Consider the following 26,577-nt stretch of genomic DNA (forward strand, 5'->3'; position numbering starts at 1 on the left):
GCTGTGAAATTTGGAGCCTGTTTTAGACTCAGCTCCCCATCTATACGCCGGGGAGGGGAAATAACGTGCCTTCTGCCAAGTGAGGACACATGAGCGCCTCCTGGTGGGCAGTGAGAGCTGGCGTCCATTCCTTCCCTCTCCCTCCTCCCACCCCCCATGTCCCATGGGCGAGGCCACTCCTTGGTCAGCCTCAGTGGAGGAAGCAGTGGTGAACCCTGGAGCTGACTGACTCCCCTCATCCCCCTCCCCACCCCGTCAGCTCTTTGACCTCATCTACCGCGAGGAGACGCTGTTCAATGTCATCAAGAGCGTCACCCGCAATGGCCGCTCCATCCTGCTGACTGCCCTGCTGGCCCTCATCCTGGTCTACCTCTTCTCCATCGTGGGCTTCCTCTTCCTCAAGGACGACTTCATCCTTGAGGTCGACCGGCTGCCCAGCAACCAGTCCAAAGGTCTGGGAGGCCTCCCTCGGGGTGCACAAGGGCTGGGGGCACAAGTGACCAGCAACAGGGCAGCACCTGTCCACCATGAGCCTTGCCGCAGGTTGTCCTAACAGTGTGGTGGCTTAGTTTCCACTCGTTCCTGGGGCAGACCACAGAGTCTGTCTCAGCGCCCTAAGGAGCTGCTTGTCGGCCCTGTCGTTCATGCTCTGCTGTGTACCAGGCTCAGGTCCCAGCTTAGGAAGTCCTCCTCCCTGCCCTTGGTTTACCGCCTACGGGAGCTGGGGCTCGAAGACTTTCACCTGTAGCCAGCCGAGAGTGGGAGCGGGCTGCATGAGGGGGGCTTCCTGGGTGTTAGGAGGCTGGGCCCGGGTGTGGAGGGAGTGATTTGGCATTTGGGGCTGCTATATGACTTAGCGTGTCCCCTCCAGCCAGCACCCTGGGAATGCCACAGGGTGCCGCTACCTTTGTGGGCACGTGCAGCAGGGACACGATGGACTGTGACTCCGTCTCGGTGCCCCAGGTGCTGGGAGGTGAGTGTGTGTTTGTGAGGGTGGTGTGTGTGTGTTTGGCGGGTGCACCGCGCCCCCAGGCTGGGGTACAGGCATGCACTCTTGTCACAGGGGACGAGGAGCCGGGCAGCACGGAGCGGGCCTGCGACACGCTGCTCATGTGCATCGTCACGGTCATGAACCACGGGCTGCGCAATGGGGGCGGCGTGGGCGACATTCTCCGCAAGCCCTCCAAAGACGTACGCCCCAACCCCCAGATTTGTCTTCACTGCCTCCGTTTCCCTCCTTCCCCACCCACAGTCGGTGGAGAGCGAGTTTGCTGCTGAGGCAGGCTGGTGCGGAGAGATCTCCACAGACACACTCACTGGCTGTCTGGGGGCGGCAGGGGGTCCAGGGAGGCTGAGTCTGCTTTATTAGGAAACTTCGAATTGGGCTTGGGTTGCCCAGCATTCCCAGAACCTCAGCCCACCCCAGTTGCATGGGAATGCAAAGTCTCTCCCGGCCGACCAAGTTTCTAGAACTTCTCTGAGTCCAGACCAAACTGAAGTGTGTGACAGCAAACAGCTCCCCATCGACTCCCCCAGGGCATTGTTGCTGGCGGGCAGCCAGGCCTGGACAAGCCTGCCTGTACCTAATGGGGGTGCCTGGCCGTTCCTGCGCTTTGGGGCTGGGTGGCGTGTACCGCACTATCTTTCTGGTCCCTGAGCCGGGGTGCCCCTTGCTGCCCACGCCCTCAGTCCCGTAGAGAACGGGCACCGTGGGCCCAGCCCCCTGCCTTGCCTCTGCAGGAGTCGCTGTTCCCGGCCCGAGTGGTCTATGACCTCCTGTTCTTCTTCATCGTCATCATCATCGTGCTGAACCTCATCTTTGGGGTGATCATTGACACCTTCGCGGACCTGCGCAGTGAGAAGCAGAAGAAGGAGGAGATTCTCAAGACCACGTGCTTCATCTGTGGTGAGGCTGCACGGCCGGAGGACGCCCTTCCCAGCCCCGGGACCCCGGGACCCTCCCCGATGCCTCCGTGGGCTGGTCCTGACACTGGGGAGAACGTCCCTTCACTCTCCGCGTGGCGCTGTTTCCCCCTCCGAGATGACGTGCCCAGCCCCCAGCCCCGTTCGGCTAAGGGGGTGTCCCTCACAGGGGCGTCCTCCCTCCTGCTTCCCAGGGGTGGAGTTCTGCCGCTGCAGGCAGCTGCATCTGTGGCAGTAGGCTCTCCGAGGCTAAGTGGCTGGTGCTCTAAATAGCAGTGACCTCAATAGCCCCCAGCGGGCTGTCGGAAGTACTCATCAGTCCTCTTAACATGAGGCGAGCCCGAGCCCCCTCCTGTAGCACGAGGCCGGCGGGAGCCTCAACCACGCTGTTCCCCCAGGTCTGGAGAGGGACAGGTTCGACAATAAGACGGTGTCTTTTGAGGAGCACATCAAGCTGGAGCACAACATGTGGAACTACCTGTACTTCATCGTGCTGGTCCGTGTGAAGGACAAGACGGACTACACCGGCCCTGAGAGCTACGTGGCCCAGATGATCAAGGTGCGCGCAGGGGCTGCGACCGGCTCGCCCGGGGGCCCAAACCACCTGCTTCTGCAGCTGCATTCACCAGAAGCCCTACCTTTCCAGCGTTCCCGGGCCCAGGAGAGGGGTGGCCTCCTGTGTCTGTGTGCCTGAGGCCGAGGCGGATGGGCAGGGGGGACAGACAGCTGCAGACACTTGTGAGAGGCCAGCAGGGGCTGCTGGAGCCAGCCCTCCGTTCTCGGGAAGCCTGCCAGCTTCCTACCGCTGCCAGGGGCCTCCCTGCTCCCTGTGAGCCAGCATTGGTGGTGGGAAAAGCCCACTGGAAACCACTCAGCCCAAAGCCATGTGGGGGCCAGGCCTGTGGGAGCTGGTGCCCTGAATGGGGCCTGCTGGGGGGTGGGCCAGCTCAGGCCATGGAAGAGCCTTGGGAATCTTATGATCATTGGACTCGGGAGCAGTGTCCCAAATTTCTGCCGTAATGGCGGGAGGAAAGGCAGTGAGTGGTGGTTACACAGGAGTTTGGACTGGTCCCTGGTACAGGTCTGTGTGGTGGTTGGTCTGAGAGGCTTCTAGGTGGCCCCTTGCTTCCTGCTCTCTTGCTTGGGAATTGGGAATGGTGGCTCTGTGGCTTGGACATGTGGCTGCCAGCCTCATCAGTGTCCTTCGCCTGACTCCACCTTCCCGGGGTCTGTGGGGTGGGTGTCAGGGCAGGGTCTGCAGCCAGCTCGACAGAGGAAGGGAATTTCGAGCCTGGGTTCAGAGGCCTGGCCTTTGGCCTTGCTCTGGGTGTTGAGTAAACAGAGGGTCCACACCAGTGCTAGGAGGTGGAATGGAAGCCGGGCCCGTCACTGCGCTGTGGCCCTTCAGAGCCACCAACTGCTGGCCAGCTCAGCCTTTCCACAACACACCGTGGCAAGGCATTCAGTCCAGGGCGTGGCTGGGCCCGAGCCTGCCCCCCCCACCCACCCACCAGGGCTGTGTTTCAGAACAAGAACCTGGACTGGTTCCCCCGGATGCGGGCCATGTCCCTGGTGAGCAACGAGGGGGAGGGCGAGCAGAATGAGATCCGGATCCTTCAGGACAAGCTCGGCTCCACCATGAAGCTGGTGTCTCACCTCACTGCCCAGCTCAGCGAGCTCAAGGAGCAGGTATGCGCCCACCCCATGCCCATTCTCCGCCAGCCTTATTGTCACCGAGGCCACCCGCCCTATTGGGCCTGCGACGGAAACCTCCAAACCCTCTTGGCTCTGTGGGAAGCTGGCCTCGGGTTGGCAACCCTTGCCCATGCCTGAGACTTGGTGGTACAGTTGGGGGGGGGGGGGGGCAGGTCTTACTGCTTCCTCAAGGGGTCAGTGTTGGGGGGAGGGGGGAGTGTTTGAGGCCTCCTTCCGCAGAGCCAGCCCCATTCCACCTGGAGTTACTAAATTCGGGTTAGGCAGCCCCTCTCAGGCGGGGTGGCTTCCCAGCTGCACCATGTATCGGGGGGTTTGTGACAGGCTAATTGAGGACATGGGTGTGGGGGCTGGCATTCTCTTGGCACCCTGAGGGGCCCTGGCCTGTTGCCAAGACTGAGGAGCAGCTGGGCCTCCTGGCAAGGGGGTGGAATGCCCACAGAAGAGGATGCTGGGCGGTCTGACTGGGCCTGTGGGCATGTGCACCCTAGATGACTGAGCAGCGGAAGCGCCGGCAACGCCTGGGCTTTGTGGACGTCCAGAACTGCATGAGCCGCTGAGCACTGCTGGAGAGCCAACTGGGAACAACACTGCCTGCCACTGCGCTGGGGGCCCCGCTGGCTAGGTGCCCACCAGCTTCCGGTTCCCTCTGCCAGAAACCCCCCCCAAGCAGCTGAGCTCTGCTCAGTATTGGGGGTGGGGAGGGGAATGTGGAGCCTCTGAGCTAGCAATCCTGCCTCAAGCTCTTGACAAGATTCAGAATGTCACTGGGACTCAGTTTACCTTAGTGCCTTAGACAAAGATAAGTCCTGGAGACTTTTGTCCTCTAAAGTAGCAGCTCACATTCCTCTCTAGTCCTCCTTGTGGGTGATCAGGAGTGGGGTCTCTATCTCCAAGCACTACATTTTAGCCGCTACCTGCTGCTCGGGTAGATGGCAGTAATGCTGTTACTAGCGATTGTAGGCCTTTGTTTAACTTATTCCGAGGATGCACTTCCCAGCACTGCCCACCCACCTGCCCATCTCCCTCTCTGCCTAGCCACAAGGGGCCCGATGGCCCCGGAAAGGAGGACCTCGCTCCTGAACTGGCCCTGCCAGAGTAGGGTACGCCCAGGTGACAGCTCGGGTGTTAGACTGGCCGCGTCTTTCACTCGGGGTGAGGGCGGAGTGGGTTGTTTCTTCTTTGGGTGTAATGTTCTACAAATCCTCCTTTGGCCTGAGAACTAATATGTTAATTGCCTTTAATAAATTAATAGAAATCTAGTTAATTAAAAGTCATCTTTCCTGGTGCTTTCCAACTGACCCAGGCCTGCCTCTGAAGCATTCCTAACCAGGGGACCCTGGTTTCCAGAGTAACCCCGTACATTACTTTATGCATCTGAAAGCATCCTGAGTAGTCTAGGGCACAAACATGGTGAAGACCACTTCCTCCCACTCGTCCCCTCTTGTCCCCACTGGCAGATATGCTATCCCACTGCCCTGCCCTCGAGCTCAAAGAGGGGCTGTGAGGAAGGGGGGGTGGGACAGAGACCCAACTGTGACACTGCCCAGAGCAGGGCCACTCTAGCCTGTTCAGGGCTTTGCAGGCTACCTGGAAGACCGGGTTCTGTAAACTCAGGGCCGGGGACAGAACAAGCTCCTCCTCCAAAGCCTGGGACCAAGGCCCAAACAGGCTTTTCCATCCTCCTCCTCCTTGCCACCCTCCCACCCCCACGGCTTTCTGTGCAGCAGGATGCCTCTCGGGAGTGGCGGCTTCCTCCCAGGAGCCCATACAATACAGGGGAGTCTGAGAATCAGCCACGAGACGCCAGCCCCCTGCTGCTGAGGTGGGACGTCAGTGGCCATGCAGGAAGCACCTTGCCCAGAGAGGTTTCCTCTCCCAGGGGGCCTCCCCAACCTGCACAGGGCCCTGCGATGCTCACTCACCCCCTCTCCCTTTGTGAAGACTAGGTGACACTCTCAAACCATGAGGCTGGGGGGAAGGCAGGGCAGTTTTATTTATGACAGGTACAAGACCCCATACTTAGGGCCGTGGGTGAGACAAGGACCTCGCCCAGGCCTTGTGCTTCTCCTCGGGACTCTTGGGGGCAAACTTCTCCTGCAGTTTCTTCCACATGCCTTTATTAATTTCTTTCCATTCTTCCAAGGTGTCTGCAAAAGGGGAAAGACCACACAGAGAGAAAAATGGAAGTCTGGACTGGTTCCACAGCCTGGCCTCCCAGGGCCGCCTCCACACACAGCATATTCTTAAAGGGGCGGGTCAACAACTTCTGACGAGCAAACCAAGCAGGGCCCCTGGCTGCCAGCACGTTGCCCGAGCATACGAGGCTTTCTCAGCCTTGGCATTAGGAGATTCCGTGCGTGTGCACGTGTGGGGGAGAGGGAGGTGCACTGTACGATGCCAGCACCCCAGTGCTCACTCCCCAGCCACGCCCACCATCAGGCATTGTCCCATACCACCCCCCAAGGAGCCAAAATTCCCTCTGGCTGAGCACCACTGGTCTAGAGACTTCTCCAGGGCTGACGTTCCGTGACACCAAAATGTCTTTAGGTTTAGCTGCCCGTATGTTGTTTTCATTCTGTGGCTAGGATCTGGGTCTGCCACACTTGGGAACAACAGTAACTTCCACTGTCCATGGTCAGTGCTTGTCATCAACACTCCACGGCGCTGCACCGCAGCCTCCAGGCCACGTTCAGCCCAGAGCGGGGGCGCTGGGGCCAGCCACAGCCACCTCTCAGAGTGCCCTTCAAGCCGCTCACTATGAGGCCCTTTCTTGCACCGTCAGGGGAAGCTCATTCCGCACGGTGGCAATACCAATACGCGGCTTGCTGTGAAAGGATCAGCAGGTTTCCTGTAGCTGAACAAGCTGTAGCCAGGGCCAGTGGTGGGGAGCCACCGAGGGGAGGGGGTACCCAGAGTGGACAGGAGGCTGGGCCTCGAGAGCTGACCCCCATTCTCCCTGCATGCTCACCCTCCTCCAAACTCTCCTGGGGCCTCCCAGCAACAGCCAATTTTGGTGCTGGTAATTACGGGGGCCCAGGACCTGAGAGCGTCTATACATTTTTAAAGAGAACTGACAATAAAGCAATCCTGTCAGATCAGAAGAACCTCAGCCTAGTGTGCCGGAGAGCACTGTGACAAAAATAGGGTCAGAGTCGACACTCGGCAGCGGGTGACACCGCCAGGCTTTGATCTGCTCAGAAAGTGCAGGCTGCCTGGAAGGTCAAACCTACAAAACCACGCTGCGAAGCCTGCCTGCCTGCCAGAGGAACAGCAGAGAGAGAGTTCTAGAGCACCAGAAGGCTCCATGCCCTCCCAGAAAAGGCTAGCCTATTTTTATATACAATATCCTTGGCAATAAAAATAGTAATTTTCCAGAACCTGCCCATTTCAGCCCTGGCTCCCGCTGCCCGCTTCGGCGGTGACAGTGGAGGTGGGAAGCAAGGAGAGGAAGGACGGGCTTGGCCGTTTCCTTTCTCGCTAATCAGGGTCTAGCAACGACTCCAAGCACCTAGCTCAATCCCTATCTAACCCACAGACCGTGTCCCTGGGGTCAGATAACGCGCAGGCGGATACCCACACACGATTATTGAATGCCTTTTTGTTTTAATTAAAACCCTCATTGTTTATAAGGCCCCCTCAGGACCATAAAAATAAAATTATTTGCCTTCCATCCGGATTTCAATGACTTCCATTTGGCAAATACATATTCCCCTGTTCCTTGCTGCCCAGCCTCGAGTTTCAAAGCACTAAAGATGGATTTTGTGTTTTAAATAAACGTCTTTGACCTTCTCCACGTTCAATGGGCAACAAGAACGAGCCCTGTCGTGTCACAATTTCCTCTGGGCTATTCCACAGGACTTTCCATCAAAGCAAAGCTATCTCATCAGACAGGCACAAGGCACAGAAGGACAGCAGACCCTGCGATACCTGTGGACAGGACGAGCTTGTACTCTTCCAAGGACAGGCCACTGAAGTTTGTATCTCTGGGGCGAGGGTACTGGTCACACGCAGGCGGGGGCCGAGGGGAAGAGAAGGAAGAAGGAAGAGGCCATTAGTTCAGCACAGGGCTGTGAACCGCCTTGTTCTGTGTCAGCCTCCCTCCTGAGCACGTGCATGGAATCAGACCCTGCATCTTAGCAAGGCTCCCCAGGGACTCTTACTGGCTAGTGGTGCAGTGGCTTCCCAGTTAGGCTACGAACGGCAAGGTCAGCAGTTTGGTCTCACCAGCTGACCTGCAGGAGCAAAGAAGAGGCTTTCTGCTCCCATAAAGATTGAGAGCCTGGGAAAGCAAGGGGCACTTCTAATCTGCCCCATAGGGTCATACCCCATGGCACTGAGTAGAGCCTCAGGTGACCGATCAGTGCAGATTCCCAGCAACGGTTCAACCAGAATGAGCTGGCTTCAAGCCCCTGACTTTGCAGCAAGACCCTCAGAGCTGATGATTCTCCACTGTCCAGGGCCTGGGGGGAGTGGTGGTATGGAGGGACCAGGCTGAGATAAAAGACGTGGCATCCAAGAGCACGCAGTCACCTCGAGATGCCCGTCCAGCTTCTGGAGTTTTGCCCAGGGGCCATGACTGCATTTCGAACTAACACTCGAGTGATGTCCGAGGACCACACTGAGTAGCCAGGGTTTAGAAGCAATCCCTCTCCCATGCAGGCCAGACCCTCGGCCTATTTGGGGAGTCTTGGGCACATTTTTCAAATTTGGGGGGGGGGGGAGTAGTTTATGCCAGTAACCATGCCAGGGGCCTGAGGACAAGCCAGGCCTGGCCGTCCCTAGCCTTCCCTCCCTTATCACCAAGCTGGGAGCAGAGAGCCCAGCAGAATAGATGGAGTGACACTGAAAATACATACACAGCCCAAAGCATTGTCAGCTACTCCTGAATCACACACTAGCACAGAAAATACATGGCTTTTACTCATAATTAAAAATAGCTTTTATTTAAGTGATCTGAAAGCCACTACGAGGCACCTTTGTTGTCTTGGCTGAAATTGCTGGTTGCCCTTGGAAAGGAACAAAACCTCATTCTTCACAAACATTGACTAATCAGAGTTTCACACATTCTTACTGGCTGCCCCAGTCAGAGGGTAGAGGTATGAAAGACCGGGCCCACTCACCTTGTGTTTGTAATAGTTTGAATGGAGCCGTGCTAAGCTCTCGTACATCTGATCACAGGCTTCAGGCTCTGCGATCTGAAAAACAAAGAAGCCCAGGGACTTGAGCTGAAGAGCCCAGCTACCAAGCAGACCCTGCCCCACATGCACACCTCGAGGTGGTCGGCCTTCTGGGGAGAGGGGCCTGCAGTGAGCACAGCAAGGCTCCATTCCGAGCCTCCTCCGGAGGAAGCGAGTTGGGCCTAAGGCTTTCACTTTAGAAACCCCCTCTTTGGAGTCATGGCTTGCCCCATCAACCAACCAGCCAGTAAACAAACTTCCGCCCAGCACCTGTGACCAGCACACTGCCAGCTGCATGTGGAGCCCCAACAGTACCGGAGGACGGCTTTCTGCTCTGTAAAGAGTTGCTGTGGAAGCCCGTCCTAGGGGGTCGCTATGCGTTGGCATCCACTCGACGGCAGTGAGTTTTTAGTTGGACAATAAAAACATGGAAGCACTGACATCTTCCAGGAAGGAGCCCTGGTGGGGTAGGGGTAAACACAGGCTGCTATAGGCAAGGGCGGCAGCTCAAACCCATTCTGGGGGAGAAAGACGAGGCTGTCTGCTCCCATCAGGATTTACAGCCTGGGAATCCCAGGGAGCAGCTCTAACTTCCCTAAGGGTGGCAGTGGGGTTGGCTTTTGGTTCCACCTCGCACAAATGGGCACTGGGGAGTGCTGGAGGCACGCTACAGGAATTTGAAGGGGGCTTAAGCGGTCAGTGCGGCCGGCCGGTACCAGGCTGCTCTGCTCGGTGTCAGACGGTATCACCTGCCCTCGGGCCTGGGTGCAGGCAGGAGAGCCAGGGCTGGAAGACAAGAATTGGCTTCTGAGTTAGATCTTCAAAATGAAATGCATTAAAGACCCTTTCATGAAGCTTTCGGGGGGGGAAAAAAATCTGCACTTTCATCTGTGGGAAGCAGGGAGCGGCTGAAATCCTACAAGAAAGTGATGCTTTAAGATGAAATAGGTGAACTACGGAGAACCGAGAGAGAGGCCAGGCAGGCTTGGCTGAAGGGGCAAGGCTGAGAACAGAGAGCTGGCGGTCTCTGTGAATAGATGGGGGGCAAAGAAATCCTCTGAGCACCCCTACTGGAGGCTCCTGGGACAACAGCGTGAGCGCTGAGGAGAAGGGTTTTTTTGCTAGTGGTAGGTACCTCAGTCTTTGGAGTCCCAGTGCCCTCCCACCCACCCACCCCCTCCCGCCCCTTGCTGGTATTTATCTATTGCTCCTGACATTATTCTGCCAAGAATTCTGAAGGCTGCTCAGAACAAAACTTTCTCTTTTATGTTTTCCCCTGAATTCAAATGATGGATTTGCCCAACTTAAATCCTTTCTCGAAGCAGGCAGAGCATAAAGCATAAATAAATCAGTAGTTAAGCGTTTTAATCAGGCAGCCCCGCTTCCGCCTGTGTCTGCGTGTCAGATGAGGTCCCCACTTCTCAGCAGACAAAGAAGACGAGCCGTCATCTAGCACTGCTTGATCCGTCCCCAGGTTCAGGCCCCTCATCTTGAGAATGCCCAGGTAGCCACATCAGAGGGAAGAAGGATTATGGGCTGAGGAGGTAGCCAGTGCTCCCTGAATCACAATCAGAGGATTGGGGTGAAGAGCTGACAAAGAACTGCTGGAAAACCGACTGGTGGGTGGGTGGGTGGGATCAACCCACTCCTCGACGGTTGGTCGGCCATTCAGGGGAAGTCCAACTGGAACCCAGCCCGGAAGCACACCCATGGGAGCAGAGCATTTTTAGACGGTTTCTGCAGCAGGACATGCCTAACCAGGGATCGGCCAACATGCCCGGAAGGACCCCGGCACAGAGGGAGGGAAGGAAAAGGATGCTGGCCGCCTGTGACGGACAGTCAGCGGATTCTCAAGAGTGTTGAGCATGTCCTCGTTTGCCTGCTTGCTTCTTCCTGGTGCAGATCTGCTGGTTATCCATTTAAAAGGCACCCTGGGAGAAGAAGCTCGTGCATTATTGGTGGGTGGAAAACAATTTGGTGGTTCCTCAGGAAACATACTCCAAGAGCCAGCCCCACCCCCCCCCTCTAGATAGAGAACAAAGACTAGACGGCAGGGGCGACACAGTTATTGCACCCGCTGCTCACTGCAGCATTACGCACAGTGACGAAGGGCAGAAACACCCCAGGGGACCGGATGGGTAAGACGCCTTCCATCCACACAGTGGAATACTACTCAGCCACAACGCGCCTTCAGGACAGAGTGGAACTGCCCCTGTGGGTTTCCAAGGTTGTAAATGTCTAGGGGAGCAAAAAGCCACAAAGGGAAGTGAAACTCTGACACACACTATGACATGGATGAGCTGAGTGAGTGAACAAGGTCAGACACAGAAGGGCAAGTATCGTATGACCCACTCATCTGGAGGGTCCAGACGGAAGGTAGCACAGAGGTGCCCGGGGACTGGAGGCGGGGGAAACGGGGAGTCTACTTGGGGTGGCGAAGTAGGTCTGATGACAGTTACACAACACTGCGAATGCACATGACGCCACTGAATTTCACATTCCAATACGGTTAAAATGATGAATTTTATGTTTCACGTATTTTAACGCCACCCAAAAGATTCTCTCATCAAAACCTCCGTGCGCTTGGCCCTGTCAGGCTGGGTCACTCGAGACTATGTAGGTAGCTCCACAGCTTGGGAGAGCATGGAGTCACAGCTTGAACCCAAGAGCCTTCTTAGCAATGGGATGCTGGACAAATAACTTCATTTCTCATCAGTAAGTTCCTATTATTAAGACACCTAACCAACACAACACCTGCCCGTCAGTATGTTTTCCACTGACAACTCAGAGACACCAGTTCCACGACTCCTGTTGCGCTGCCATCACCAGTAGTTGCCGAGTGTCCCACCACGAGCAACAGACAAGGCACCCGGGGCTCGCTAAGCCCCTCTAGGAACCATCCCACCGCACTTGCTGCACCCTTCTGCCGACATTGTCCTCTAGCACGATCCAGAAATATGTATTTGAATTATGGTCCATTTGAGAGTAAGGCGGAGCATATAGTCCCTTCACCCCACTATGTTTCCAAGTGCATTTCCTAAGCACAAGACCAGTCTCTTCCAGACCACAATTCTATGACCAAATTCAGGGCCTTTACTACTGACATAATACTAACACCCAGACTTCAGTTTTGCCAAATGTCTCAGTAACAATCGCTACAGAAAACAAGTCCTTCCACTGACCTCATGCACTGCATCGGGTGTCATCGGGGTGGCTCCCGGCCTTGCTTTGCCTTTCATGAGCTGACACATTTGAAAGTACTGCCCAACCTCATCTTTCTTTTCAAAGAGAAGCAGCAGCAGTCCCTAAGTCTGAGGGTGGTGGGAGGCCAGCGGAGGAAATGGCTGGCTGCTCTGAAACCTGGGTCTGGAGGGCACCGACAAGTGCACGTGCTCCACGCTTGCCCAGTTCGTCTTGGTGGTGTAATCGTCAAGGTCGGTCCCACAGGCCTATCGCTGGCTGCAGCTCATACACAAAAGGGGGGAAAGCAGAGGGCAGGTCACAACCACTGGGCCGTGGGTGCTGGCGGGGCAGAAATGCCGGACGGAGAGTTGCCAAGGAGGAAGTGGGCAGGTACCCCAGGCACAAGGAGCAGCCTAAGCACATGCCCAGGGGATGGTGATGAGGTATTATCAGTGGAGCAGCACCGATTTCCATGGCTCTCAGGGGTCAGTGAGCAGGGTATACACCACCCTCAGCGGAAGCACAAGGGTAGGTGGAGGACGAGCAGGCCTCTACCACACCCAGAACCCCTCACCAGTCACCTAGACCTTCCTTTACACCCCCAATCCCCCTTCTCTCCAGTCCAGCTCTGAGGAAAAGAGATTCCTGTGCGCATCCCCCCACCCCCACCCACCATGCCTCTTTCCAGGCATCCATCTCTAGGGCTTGCCACCCAGCAGTCAGACCACCAAGATTGCTATCAGGCCCCTCAGCGCCACCCTGCCGACCAAAGTCCCGCTCAGGGGCGCATCGGCCAGAGGTCTGCCCGTCAGCTTCTGTAAGCAGATGTGGAGGCATTCTTCTTCAGTCAGAGAGGCAGGCTGACGCCTGCAGAGCGCATCTGGTCTAAGTGGCCACAGAGCCCAAGTACAAAACACCGAGACCCGCTGGGCTCCTTCAACCTCTTAAAATCCCCACGTATCAAAGAGACAATCTCTGGGAGATGTTACGCAATGCCTAGAACTCAATTAATAATCTAAGAAGGAACCAGTCACCTGTGAGTCCTAAAAATGGACCTGTCATCCAATTTTCCACGGAGTCAGGAAGACGGCTATGAGTGGCTTAGTGAAGGGGTGAAGGGTGAGGTCTGCCAACTCTCTAGCCAAACTCTTACCGCCTGCGGAAAGGCAGAGTCAAGACCAACTCTGGGTTCTCAGTCGCACTCCAAGGGCAGTGGCAGGAGGTGCTCCCTCCTAGGCGGCGCACCACATGCGCAGCCACCCTGCTGTCAGGGCAGGCTTGCAGACGCCCACAGATAGGAAGCCGGGCCTGGTGATCACCTTTCTGAAAGCCATCCACTGAAACCCGTACGGATGACCACAGGGTCAGTTACTCAGCATTCTGTCCCGCTGTGCGCAGAGAAGTGCTGCGTTGGGGAGCCAACTGGATGGCACTCAGCCACGAAGTCTTGCCTACTACCTAACAGGGCTCGGGCGGCACTGCCTGTCCAATCCCAGACGCCCGGCTTCACGCCCCTGCCCTCCCCCGCCCCACACACATGTAGCCACACTCGGCACAAACACGCTGGCGTTTTGAAATATCGTTTCTCTGATGAAATGCACCGTGCGGTTTTGGAAATGTTCCTATACACAAGCTTTAAATTACCTGATTTTGTATTCACACCTAATGAGATTACGGACATTTGAGGACTAATAGCAGTGCTGGGTTTGAAAAAGGCAGCAGCAGGGACATTATGAAAAATTCAGCACTGCTCCCTAAATGTGAATAAAATAGATGTTCAACTGACAAAGTGTCCTTTATAGCTCTATTTTTGCTCCTTTTGCATTTCCCCTGCTCAGTCGTCAGTAAATTTCTCTTTACCATATTAAACTTTTATACATACAAATCTACATCAGTGCCGCAGGCACTGATTTCGATTTTCAAAATTGAATTTTGGGTGGTGACAGCAATTGGTACAGCGGCCCCTATTCTAGTCACACAAAGGGACGCATAAGCACTTTTGGGAAAGGGTGTCGCAAATTGCTTTGCTAATTAAGGTAGAGTTGGAGTCAGTCCAGGAGGATCTATGAAAAAAGGTTTCATGACTTGGTAATGAACTTATGAGATGAGTTCACATTCTGTTACGGGGACCTGTTCCCTTCAACTCAATGGAAAATATCTTTCTTGAGCGCCTACTAAGCAGAGCGCAGCTGTAGGGGAGGTAAACAGGGAGACCCCGGTCCCGGCCCCGGCAGGAACGAGGCTGGGAATCAGGCTGAGATGGGCAAGCTCCACCAACTTACACAGCCACAGGCTGCCTGCAATCCGCTTCAGTCTTGGAAGGGCAGGCAGGCTGCGGCAGGGGCCCAAAGGCGGGAGCACACCGGGTCACGGGGTGGAGCCCAGTTGCAAGGCAGTGGCAGCTCACCAAGTGTGTCCCACCCAGAGCGAGGGAAAGCCAGAGTCCCCGCATGGCCTTCAGAGCTGGACCTTGGGATGGGTGGTGTGATTATCTGAGGGGTGTCTGGGAGCAGGCATGAATAAGGCACAGGGTAAGGGTGTTTCAGGCAGGAAGGGATCTTAAGCTGAGCCCAGGGAGGGCTTCAAGGGCCTGGCAAGACACCACGTTTTTGGCAAGCTGTGTGACTGGGCTGCGTGTGTGATAGCGGTGGCCCAGAATTTACACACTATTTTTCTCGAAGGTTAACGATTGGCCAGTCTGGGAGGCAATGAACCGACAGCGTCCCTGAAGCCAGGGTTCATGTTGAGGTGGTGATGGGCAAGCTTGCGAGCAGGCCGGGACAAAGGTCAGAGGGAAAGGAAAGGAGTTTGAATGGCTCCTTCCAGGAGGGGTCCCTAGATGGGGAAACCTGCCAAGGGCTTGCCATCCCTGGTTCTAAGCCCACCCCAAACCCTGGCCATGGGGTCCATTCTGACTCTGTGAGCCTTTCTCCTGCAGCACCAGGCCTCATTGCTTCACAGTCGCACAGCCTGCGGCCAGCAGTCCAACACCTCACCCACAGTGCCACAGCAGCCCCACCCCACCCCACCCCCCAGCAAGGGAGAGCTATGCATCTCTTGGCAGCAAGTTCACCTGTCAGGGTTGGGGGGGGACACCACACTGAGGTGTCTTCTCTGCCAGCTGCCAGCATGGGTCAGACAGCTGGGGAGCTCCTAGTCAAAGAATGCCAGGGGCCAAAACAAGATTATGTAAAACCTTTACATTCTCCTCAGAGAAGCTCATTTACATTGCTATGAACCCAAGACCAAGTTCAAGTCTTTCAAACAGGCCCAATCTTATTTACACCTGGATACAATGCAAGTACCAGATCTGCCTGGTGGGTGAGCCCTTTCAGGAGGGCAGCGGTCTCTAGGCCCCTTCCTGAGCTGCACCCACGCTAAGAGAGTGGGTGCTGGTGCGAAGTCGGGCCCCTAATGAACTCATTCAAAGGATCTGCTCCTTTGCCTGCAGTGAAGTCAACAATTACAGTTGTCTGGGCCACCTCTGCCCATGCTGTGAGCCTCTGTGATTCAGCCCTGGGCGCTGCAGGGAAGATTAGTACTGTCTTTCAAAGAGCCAAACCGGTACACATTTGCCTTGCGAAAGGCCTGCAAAAGGCCATGGTGTGTGAGAGGTGTGGCGTGTTCCTGCTTCCCACGTCTCCTCCCCTCGTGGTGGGTTCAGGGGGGAACGGGAAGACTCCCCAGAGGCGATGGGAGGTAGTCAAGCCAGGAGGTGGTTTCTGTATTCCGCCATCAAATCTGAACAATGCATTGGCTTCCTCCTGTCCCTGTGAGCTTCTCTGCTCTGGTAACCCACCTGACAGCCACCTTCTCCCCTCTACCATAGGAGGTCCTGGCTAAGGAGGGCAGGGGCAGCAGGTGGGTTGAGCACCGGGAGACTGACTGTCCATGGCCCGAAGACGGGTTGAGCAGGGAGCGGGGTGAAACCAAAGCTCAATGTGTGTGGAACAAGGGACTGTCCAAACAAGCAGCTCGCTCTGGAGAAAGGGCAGCGCTGAGGGCCAGGGTGCTGGGTCTACCCCCTCTGCTTATTTTCCTGATTTTGATTCCTTGTCTGTAAAATGGAAACAGTAACAGCAACCTCACCATGGTGACACAGTGGGTTATGCGCTGAGGTGCTAGCCACAAAGGCAGCAGTTCGAAGCCACCAACTGCACTGTGGGAGAAAGGAGAAGCTTTGTGCTCCTGTAAAGATTTATAGCCTCCCTTAGAGCCCTGCAGAGGCAGTTCTACTCTGTCCTGTATGGTTGCCGTGCATGAGTGTGAGACTTTGAGACCTCTAAGGATTAGATTAATGAGCTCACATACACCAAACCATCCAGTGTGGTGCTGGTTCGAATGGACGCAGGAAGCCAGGAGGCTGAGGGTGGGTTGCCTGTCTTTCCCTGGGAAAGGAACAAAAAGGATAAAAGGGGAAGTGCCTCCCATGCCAGCCTGTCTTTCAGAAAGCAGCCTAATCCGGGGAGCACCATTTCTGTAGCCAACAGGCCCAGCTCCTGCTTAGCCAGGAGCCTACCACAAACCACCTCTCTCTCCTGGTCCTTGTGGAAGTGCTGGGGCTGGGAGTGACTCACAGGGCCATCTTCCATTTCAGCCCAGACGCACGCTCAGATGACATCAGCATGGTGATGGGCCTGCTGCACCAGGATGCACAGGCTCCTGCCATCAAGAACGCATTCATTAGCTACGACGCAGCCGGTAAGAGCGAGCTCTGTGATTTGCCTCTGCGACTATGACTCAAACCTGAGTGGGCCCTCAATGGAGCCGGGAACCACCTCACTCGGTGACAACGAAGGATGCCAGCTCCAATGAGAACTCTCTGCCCTGCTCTCTGGACCCCTCTCTCTCTCACTCACCTTCAACTGGGTCAGTGTGACAAAGGCGTTCTCACCACCTCAGGGAAGTGTGCTTGCCAACGGACCCAGCCTCCGCTGCTCTCTCAGCCGCTGGGCTTGCAACTTGAATTTTGAAGGAAGAGAGTAGGATGGAGCTAAAAGCTCCTGGGAGGCAGCGACACGCTCAGGCGCCCTTTCTGTTGTTCCTGCAACCCCCCACAGCCATTAGGCCCTCCAATGCACTCTCACTACTCCAGACCTAGAATAAGTCTATCCATCCAGTTCTGCTACACCTGCAATTCCATTCAAATAATCTGTCTTGTGAGCCATAACCCATCTCTCATGTATCTGTCCTCTCAGACATGTACTGAGTCTTGTATTAGCTACTTTAGACACCAATACTGCTTGGTCACGGTGGCACTTGCTCCTGGAGTGCTATGGTGACCCCACTGTCAGACTTGGGGAATAGAGGGTGGCATACTGCTAGTAACAAGGCCAGTCAAGCCTGGCGCACAACTGTCCCACCCTATCAACACCACCCTCATGGGCATGGCATCTCTTCTGCACCAACGGGAACCCTGGCTCCCATCACTCCATGTTCCTTCTCGCGTACCGTCCCAAACACACACCGCCTCACCCACCTTAAAGCTGCCTCCACACACTTCCCTCACCCCCCCCCAACCAGTCCACTGCCATCGAGTCCATTCCGACTCACAGTGACCCTACACAGGGGTTCCGAGCTGTACATACATCTTTATGGAAGGAGACAGCCTCATCTTTTTCCGTCAAAGTGGCTGGTGGGTTTGAACTGCCGACCCTGTGGTTCAGAGTCCAGTATCTAATCTACAAATCTACCAAGAATCCTTTCCCCCCTCCTGCCCCAGTACTTCCCACAAAGAGGAAAACTCATATTCTAGCCCTTTAGTCGCTGCAGCTTGCAAGCTGGTTTCCTTGTTTTAACAGTCCCACCAGTTTGCAGAGCACTTGCCCCGCCTGAGCTGTGGTGCTAGCTACTTTACACGCCCCGCTATTCAAGGGTCAGTTTGTCCACCTGGGGTGGCTGGGGGGTTGTAGTGGTGCTGGAAGCTGTGCTAGTAGAATTTCAAACACCAGCAGGGTCACTCACCCATGGTAGACTAAAGCAGACTATGAAGCACTTCATGGTCACTTCTGAAACACAAAACACCCTGGCCACTGAAAACTTAAGAAGAGCAGTGGAACACTGTGTACACAGTGCTGGAAGTTGAGCCCCGAAACGCCACTGGGAAGGAGGTAACTCCCCCAAACAAAAGTAGACTTTAATGATGTGGACAGAGTAAGGCAGAGCACACGTTCATTTGCTGGGGCAGCACAACTGGAAATGAGAAGGAACATTTGCAAACATCCATCAATAACGGGAATTTGGAATGCATGAAGTATGAAACTAGTCTAGGAAAACTGGCAGTAATAAAAAATGAAGTGGATCTTCTAGGCATTATTAGTCAGCAGAAAAGAACTGGCAATGGCCATTTGAGTCACAGAGTCTATTACTCCAGGAATGGCACGGCATGCCTGGTCCAAAAGAACATGCCAACCTCTATCCTGAAGTACGAGGTACCAGACTACCCATACATCTCCAAGGGAGATCGATGATTCTGACCCTTATTCAAATTTATGAACCAACTCTAGTGTGGGAAACTGAAAACCGGGACGAGAGAGTACGCGGGCAAACTCAACATTCACAGGCGTCTGGGAGGCCAAGGCTCCTGTGGTTATTCATGTTCGTGGGCTGGAGATGCGTCCCACTCACATTCTCCTAAGTAAAAGTTATGCCCCTCAATGACCACCCCCCCCGCCCCTCCCCCCCATAACAATGCCAAATTTCAGGTGCTGTCTGCAAGCACATGGTCACTGACTGCACACTTGGAGGCCATCTGCTGGGAAGTTGTCAGCCATCTAAGGCAATCAGACAATTGTCTGTCCCACCCTAAGTAGGGCCCTCTCCCTCTGATAAGGGTCATAGATGGTTCCCCTGGGGAAGGGCTCCAAGACACCGAAGGTCAAGCCAACAGAGACCAAGGCTAGGCTGCCATCTTGACGCTAGAACCCATCCATCTTGTTACATCTGTGCCTTCCTGCCCCATGCGTGCCCCAGTATCTCCCCTTCCTACTGCGTGCACACCCCTGGCTCGTCCCTCTCCTGTCACACGTATGCCTACTGAACAGCCCCTTCATGTTACGTAAGCGCTTAAATTGGCCTGCGTGCCTGAGATTACATAATCTCATGAGAGTAGATTATGTGCTCGTGCTCTGCTAGGGCCTGGCTGCTGAAGGCATAACTGAGAGCCCTGGCAATGCTTTATCTGGTCTGATGTCTCTTTAACCTCCCTGGTGGTAATCGCGAGTGTGGCTGGGGGTAAATGTTAACTGTCAGAAGCAGTAACCCTGAGCCGCACTCAGGATTACACTGCAGAGAAGTCCCTTATCAGTGCCCTGGTCCAGCGGTGTCCTCCGCTGTGATTGCAGAGTGATCTGACTTCCTCCTTCCGTTCTGCTCCAGTCTGCAGACGGAGGCAGAACTGGCAGGAAATTCAAAACTGCAAGTCTAAAAGAGACATGCACACACAAACAGTGATACAGTGTAACCGGTGAGGATTACAATGTATCAAAGCAAATCGCCTCAGATTTCTCTCTAGATCAGTCTCCAGTGCCCTACCTGCCCTTTTACTGTCATTTAGAAAAATTTTTGCCTGGAAATTTTTTTCCATGGCATCAAAAAAGTGTCACTTTAGCACAAAAGGAGTTTTAGACCATATAAATGACAGTGACTTAGAATTACTTGCAGAATTAAGCGATAGTGGTTCATGGGGAAATTCATCATCCGACACTGCCACTGATCTGATAAGTGACAGCAGTGACGATTCCGCACCTGAGCTCAGCGATGTGTGAACGTGGTGCTCTGTTGTCTGTGGTATGGATCAGGCAACTCCCCCAAGATTCCCGTTTACTGGAGCATCTGGTATGAGTAGATGTTGACCAAAACAACCCTTTGGCGTATCTACAATTATTTCTGACCCATGAGGCCACTGAAAAAATTGTTACGGAGGCAAACCGGTACAAAGAGCAACAATCCGCTACTCTGCTTCATAAGTTTTCAAGAAGCAGACAGTGGGAACCAATGACCAAAGATGACATTTGGAAATTTCTGGGCCTAATAATACTTCAGGAAGTGGTGGGGAAACCCCTGCAGAAATGGTGTTGGACCACCAATAAGTTACTTGCAACTCCATTTTGGGGCACCGTCAGATTTTCCCTGATTATGATATTTTTTCACTTCAAAAACAATGAAGAATTTGATGAAATTACTCACTCTGCACCAAAACTAAAGAAAATTTGGGAAGTATCTCAAATGATTGTAAAGAATTCCCAGCAGACCTATGTGCCCTAAAGAGACATCAGCATGGATGAAAGTCTAATGGTCTGTAAGGGACGGCTCAGCTTGATACAACACATTGCATCAAAGAGAACACGATTTGGCATAAAATCCTATGTGCTCTGTGAATAGTCAACTGACTACATTTGCAATTCGGTCATATACACGGGAAAAGGCACACAATTCAATCCAAAGTACAGCGACCATGGAATGGCAGCATCTTCTGTCCTAACACTCATTGAGCCATTGCTAAATCAGGACTATTGCGTTTCAACTGACAACTTTTATACATCCCCTAAACTTTATGAGTTTCTTATAAAAAACAGAACTGATGCCTATGGAACCATGAGGGCTAACCGGCGTGACGTGCCAGCAATGTTTGTCAAGAAGCAGCTAAGAACTGGAGCAATGGTTGCCTGGCAGAAAGGCAAGATGCTGGCCCTGTGAAGGTGTGACAAGAAAGATGTGTGTCTAATGAGCACAGTGCACAATCCCTCAGCTGCTATGGTGCGCACGGAAGGTGGGAAGAAGTCATGAAGCCACAAGGAGTGACAGACTGCAATCAAACCATGGGAGGTGTCGACAGAGCCGGCCACACACTTACATTCTGCCCAGCAACGCGGAAGCAGCCAGAGAAACACGCCAAGAAGATCTTCAGGTATCTTCTCGAGCGATGCTTGTGGAATGCCTGCATTTTGCACAGAGCAAAGGGTGACAAGCCTTTGGTTCATCCTGACTTCATTTGGAAAGTTGCTGAATGGATCTTTGTGAACCACCAGACACCATCAATGGCTGTGAATGGACCTGGACGTCACACTGTTGACGCTGTCAACCCAGAACGCCTGACTGGTCGTACTTCATGGACTATATCCCACCAACCAAAAAAAGTCAGCTTCCTGCAAGGCTGGGTGTGATTTGTTGCTCAAGGCGAGATGTCATTGGAAAGAGACTAGAAAGGAAAACAGGTTCCATTGTCCTGATTGTGACGCCGGACTTTGTGCAGTCCCATGCTTCAAAATTTTTCACACCCAGGATTTTTATTGAATGTACCCTTGATGCTGCACCCTTTTTGAAAAACTGCAGTGTTTTTTATTTGATTACATTATTGAAAAAAACATATTATTTTTATATTTATCATATTATAATTTATGATTTTGTGTATTAAAGTTTATCATACCTGGAATGTCTACTAAAGAGATTAAAATGAGTAATTTCTTAAGAATTTCAGGCCTACAATATAAAATAACAAATTTTATGCAAAACAATGCAATGCTTTGGGTACAAAATTACTGACATAATTGGACCGCCAGGGAGGTTAATTTACCCCTCAGTTACACAACCGCCCCTTAGACCCTTTCACTTGTAGGGAGACTGATCCCCCGCCCTTTAGGGAAAGAAATCAAACATTTTTATCAACGTCTTTGGCCTGAAATTGACCGTGCATGCCATCAGGACACACTGGTAGTCACTGGTGAGGGGAATGCAAAAGTTAGAAAGAACCAAACTATGGTTGGAAAATGCGGACTTGGTGACAGAAACGACATGCATGTAAGACTGCACGACCAATGACAACATCCAACTTGTGACCTCCCTGGATCGACGCTTACCTGTGTAAAGAGACGGTGGCGAACTCCCATCATCAGTCAGAGGAAGGCCAAGGGCTGGCTAGGGAACAGACCATCCGACGCCAAAGGACGCACTAGCTGAAGCTGGAGGACAGTGAAACCAGTCCCCGAGAGCCCAACGACCTTGCATCTATCCCACCTGAGCCATCTCAAGAGTAGATCTGATGCACTGAACACCAAGGAACAAAGCTCAGACAAGCTGTGGGATGACATAAAGGCCATCACACATGAAGAAGACATTAAAAAGGTGTGTGTGTGTGTGTGTGTAACCAAAATGGATGTTAGAAGAGATTCTGAAACCTGCTTGTGAATACAAAGTAGCTAAAGCAAATGAAGAAATCATAAAGTACAGAGCTGACTAGGCGACTTCAAAGAAGCTCAAGACCAGGTAATTAAAGCATTATATACTGAAACGTGCAAAGACCTAGAGTTAGGAAAGCAAAAGGGAAGGCACACTTGGGCTTTCTCAAACAGAAAGATCTGAGCAAATCCAAGGCTGGAGGGCACTACTGAAGGAGTCTCTATTGGACAACACAGAAAGCATCGGAGAGAGATGGGCTGCAATACAGAAGAACCGGGCAGCGTGCAGCCCTCCAGGAGGTGTTGTACAAGGAAGCCCAAGCTGCACTAAAGGTGCTGCCAAGACCAAGGCTCCGCGAATCGACAGGATAGCAAATAGCAAATGAGTGCTTCAGCAAAGAGATGCACTGCTAGAAGTGCTCACTCGTCTAGGCCAAGACATTTAGGAGGCAGTTCTCTGGCCAACCAACTTTCCAAGGAAAGGTGACTCAGCAGGGTAGAAATTATGGAAGAGTATCATTAAATATCCCATGAAAGGAAAATTTTGCTGGAGAAAATTCCAATGTTGTTGCAGTAGTATACTGACAAGCAGCCAACAGAAATTCAAGACGGATGCAGAAGAGGTGACAGATGGATCTATGCAAAGGCAATTGACTGTGGATGACAAAAAATGATAGACGGCATTTAGAAGAATGAGAACGCCAGAGCACGATCAATTGTGCTCATACGGAACCTGTATGCACACCAAGAAGCAGTCACGTGAATAGATCGAGGGGAGACGGATGAAAATAACATCACTTCTCTTCTCAAGAAGCCCACGCCGAAGATTCCCAGGGAGTAACCAATTCCGACTCAGAGGGATACGATAGCAGGGAATCAAAGGCCATCTTAGGGACTAAACCTTTCAGGTACAGGCAGCCTCTTGGTCAGAGGTTCAAATCCACCAGAAATCAACTCTGCCCTCAGGGCCCCTCGGTATGAGGGAGTCGTACTGTCCTAGAAATCTCCAGTTTACACACTTGGAGCTGGGTGATTTTTACCTTCAAGATCTTTATATTTGGGGGGCAATGTTTGTTATCTAAATGGTATGTGGGCACTCACATATAACAGAAACCCTGGGCCAAGCACTCCCTCCACTTTGTTACCTAGTTAGTTCTTAGTCTGGTGACAAGGAACCCATAGTATATGTTATTACTCTATTAAGGCTGGGCTGGGTTCTGGGCTAAGAGGCAAGAGAATATATTCCTGCTCCAACAGGTCCTGGCTGAGTTTCCTAAAAGTCCTTTCTACCAAGTGTGTGCCTGTGTCTTATTTCATAGCTCTGACCTCTTGCCTGAGCCCCAGGCTCAAATAAACGCCTGCTTACTTGACATTTCCACTTGGAAGTAAGTCCACTTGACATCTTAAATTTAATATGTCTAACTTCAAACTTGGAAGGTTTTTCCCAGACCCTCAGCTGTTCCTCTCTAGTTCAGCGGTTCTCAACCTGTGGGTCTCGGCCCCTTTGGCAGTCGCCCAATTCATAACAGTAGCAAAATGCCAGTGGTAAAGTAGCAACTAAAATCATGTTATGGTTGGGGTCACCACAACATGAGGAAGTGTATTAAAGGGTCACGGCATTAGGAAGGTTGAAAACCGCTGCTCTAGTTGTTCCTGTGTTAGCAAATGCCATTACCTTCCAGCCAGTTGCTCAGGGCAAAAAATAAATAAATCTTGGGGTTATTCTTAGTTCCCCTTACCCTTTACCCCACATGCAATAATCTGGCAAGTCTTACTCTTTTGACCTTCAGATTCCAGACTCATTCCATCCACGTGTCCCTCCTGTGATGCGTTTTTCATTCAAGTCCCCCACCATCTCCTGCCTGGCTGAGCACAGTAGCCTTCCGTTCAGCATCCTTCAATCCATTCGCCACATACAATCAAAACCAGTTGCTGAAAGATTCTAGCGCACCGTGACCCCGTGTGTCAGAGGAGACACCATGCGCCCTGGGTTTCAAGGACTCATTGCAGCAGACCACCAGGCCTTTCTTATGAGGCCCCGCTGGGGCGACCAAATTATCCTTTGGGTTAGCAGATAAACGTGTTTGCTGTTGATAACATTCAAGGACTCCCCTAAACCAAAGTGATCTTTGAAAAGAAGCCTATTAGGTCCTATCAGTAATATGACTGAACCCCCGGAAATGGCTTCTCACATATGATAAGTTCAGCTCTGAAAACACGGCCTATGGGGCTCTACAGTGGCTGGCTCCAGCCTTTGCCTCACCCATTAATCTCTATCTAACTTACTATACCCTTCACCACTCCGGCTTCTCTAACATGCCAACCCATTTCCTGCCTCAGGACCTTTGCATTGTCTGTCTCTCCCTGGAATGCCCTTCTGGTCATGTGCACACATTTACTTTTCCTTACGTCCTATGTGTACTATCCTTTAGAAAGACCTCATGACTACCATCTGTAATGTTACTCCCTAGTCATGGTATTCTACTTTATATCCATCATGGTATTTATCTGGACCACCTAATAATATGAGGAGACTTCAGAAAGTTCATAGGAGAATAGAATTTAAAAATAATGGAATTTTCCTACAAACGTTCTGAAGTGCCTTTGTATGTCTCCGTGCGTTTGATGTGTCCTAAACTTAATTGGGACCGCAGCCGTCTTAAGCTACATCTAGCACAATTCCCGGCATATGGTAGGTAGTCGGGGTTTCAACAAGTTTGTGAGAAAATGGAAGAGATCAGAGGCATTTTCCCACAAGCGCCCCGAAGTCCCAGCATCCAGCACGAAGTGAATGAATGAACTCCACAGCTACCTGCTACAGGGGCGCCCTCCTGCCGGGGCTCTTAGGGTTCACCTACGTCCACGCTCCATGTCGTGGGCGCACAAACCCGCGACTGTCACCACCCGACGACTGGTAGTGTGGCTCTCAACCCTGGCTGCTCCCTGCGCGGTCTGAGCAGCTTTCGGAAAGGCCAAGGCCCGCCGCCGGCGAACCTGGTTCAACATGGCGGGGCGGGTCCCGGGTACCCCTTTTTTATAAAACGTTTCCGCGGTGAGTCCACGGTGCAGCCGGGGTCCGGGTGGGGGGGCGGTGCACTGAGCGCAGGGAGGGGCGTCGCTCGCCAGCTCGCAGAGGAGCGAAAGGTGTGCGCGCACGTGCGGCCCGGGGAGGGAAGACGCGCGCATGCGCCGCCCCGCCGCCGGCCCCCGTCCCGGCCTCGTCCTTCCGGTGCCTCCCCCTCTGTCCCCAACCGCCACAGTCCGGTCACCTGCGTGTTCTCTCCCTCCCGAAAGGCCTGGGCTACCCGCTGCCGCAGGTAAGCGCCCAAGTCCCGGCCCCGTTTGGTCTCGTCCACAGGCCATTCCTCACAGAGCCTAAGGAAACGTCGGTAGCGGCCGGCCGCCATTTTGGGCCCCGCTGGTTACCGCCCCGAGGGCGGAGTCGTCGCGGGCGGGGGCGGGGCCGGCGGCGGCGCGTGCGCACGGGGGCTCGCCGGCCTTTCCGAGCAGTGAGCATGCGCGCGGTCAGGGCGCGCGCCGCCCTCCGGTGAGGGGCGTGGCCTGCCTGCGTCTCTGCGCACGGAGCCGATCCTGGACCGGGTCCGTCTCCCGGGGGCCAGTCGGACCGAGCGCCCGAGGTCTAGGGACAAGTTTGCGCCCCTGTTCAGATGGCCGCACATCTTGAGACTGAAAAAAAAAAATGCTCTTCCCAGATCTCCGCCACTTTCCCAGAGTGAATTCATTTGCATGTAAGCACAGGTTGAAGAAGCGTTTGTAAGCTTAATTAGGTAGCGCAGCGCGTTGTGGGAGGCCCCGCTCCGCGCCTCCTCTTGCTCCTGCGTTATCCCGTGGTGACCAGCTGCCCCACTTCCTTCTTGAGTCTCCCTTCGCCCGCGTCCCGCTCTCCCTCTTGTATCCCTCCTCAGCCCCTCCTTTAGGAGCCGTGGTGGCGCAGCGGTGAGCAGTTTGGGCTGCGGTTCTCAAGGTGTGCAGTTTAAACTACCAAGCGCTCTGCGGGAGAAAGAAGAGGCTGTTTTCTTCTTCTTTCTGCTCCCTCCCTTAACGAGTTACCGCCTCCGAAACCCACAGGGGCAGTTCTGCCCTGTCCCGTAGGGTAGGGACGTCACGAGTCAGAACTGACTCAATGGCAGAGAGTTTGCGTGTTTTGGTAAGCCTCCCTGGTCCCAAGTCAGGCACTTTCCCCATCATTTCCGGGCAGGAATCCTAGCTGGATGGACGCAGCTTTGATGAGCCCCCAGCTGGCTGGCAGCATCTGGGAGCAAGGGACTGGGGTTAGGGAAGAGGGACATTCGGGGCCAGCAAATGATTTCTTCTCACTGAGCCACATGTACTATGGGAAGTGGAGAAGAACGTCTGACTGCCTTTGCTAAGGCAGCCGTTCT

The 26,577-nt window shown here is 53.6% G+C and overlaps 2 protein-coding genes across 3 annotated transcripts in view; one reads left to right on the forward strand and one right to left on the reverse strand.

The window, feature by feature from the left end:
- ITPR3 (inositol 1,4,5-trisphosphate receptor type 3) overlaps positions 1-4,939 on the forward strand; it is a 78,191-nt gene extending 73,252 nt beyond the window's left edge. The window contains exons 52-58 of the mRNA XM_075555481.1: positions 260-452; positions 872-973; positions 1,064-1,191; positions 1,741-1,906; positions 2,322-2,482; positions 3,451-3,612; positions 4,128-4,939. Coding sequence (XP_075411596.1) covers positions 260-452; positions 872-973; positions 1,064-1,191; positions 1,741-1,906; positions 2,322-2,482; positions 3,451-3,612; positions 4,128-4,196 — 981 coding nt within the window. The 3' untranslated portion in view covers positions 4,197-4,939. The remainder of the gene's footprint in view (positions 1-259; positions 453-871; positions 974-1,063; positions 1,192-1,740; positions 1,907-2,321; positions 2,483-3,450; positions 3,613-4,127) is intronic.
- Positions 266-25,617, reverse strand: UQCC2 (ubiquinol-cytochrome c reductase complex assembly factor 2). Of its 2 annotated transcripts, XM_075555484.1 has the most exons (5): positions 25,444-25,617; positions 8,760-8,834; positions 7,567-7,636; positions 5,659-5,786; positions 266-1,848 (listed from the first exon to the last, which is right to left on the reverse strand). In XM_075555484.1, exons 1-4 carry the CDS (start codon positions 25,579-25,581, stop codon positions 5,659-5,661), a joined length of 411 nt encoding a protein of 136 aa, XP_075411599.1. In that variant the 5' UTR covers positions 25,582-25,617; the 3' UTR covers positions 266-1,848. The 2 variants fall into 2 exon arrangements, with proteins under 2 accessions (XP_075411599.1, XP_075411598.1); XM_075555483.1 differs by lacking the exon at positions 266-1,848 and having other exon boundaries at positions 5,609-5,786.
- Positions 25,618-26,577: the final 960 nt, after the last annotated feature.

This window comes from Tenrec ecaudatus, chromosome 7, assembly GCF_050624435.1.
Source record: "Tenrec ecaudatus isolate mTenEca1 chromosome 7, mTenEca1.hap1, whole genome shotgun sequence".
NCBI lineage: Eukaryota > Metazoa > Chordata > Mammalia > Afrosoricida > Tenrecidae > Tenrec > Tenrec ecaudatus.

Coding starts and splice junctions, on each gene's coding strand:
- UQCC2 (XM_075555484.1), bottom strand. CDS start 25,581: ATGGCGGCCGGCCGCTACCGACGTTTCCTTAGGCTCTGTGAGGAATGG. Junction 8,835..25,443: donor GGGAGGGAGAGAACACGCAG/GTGACCGGACTG, acceptor TTTGTTTTTCAG/ATCGCAGAGCCTGAAGCCTG. Junction 5,787..7,566: donor CAAGCTCGTCCTGTCCACAG/GTATCGCAGGGT, acceptor CCCCTTTTGCAG/ACACCTTGGAAGAATGGAAA.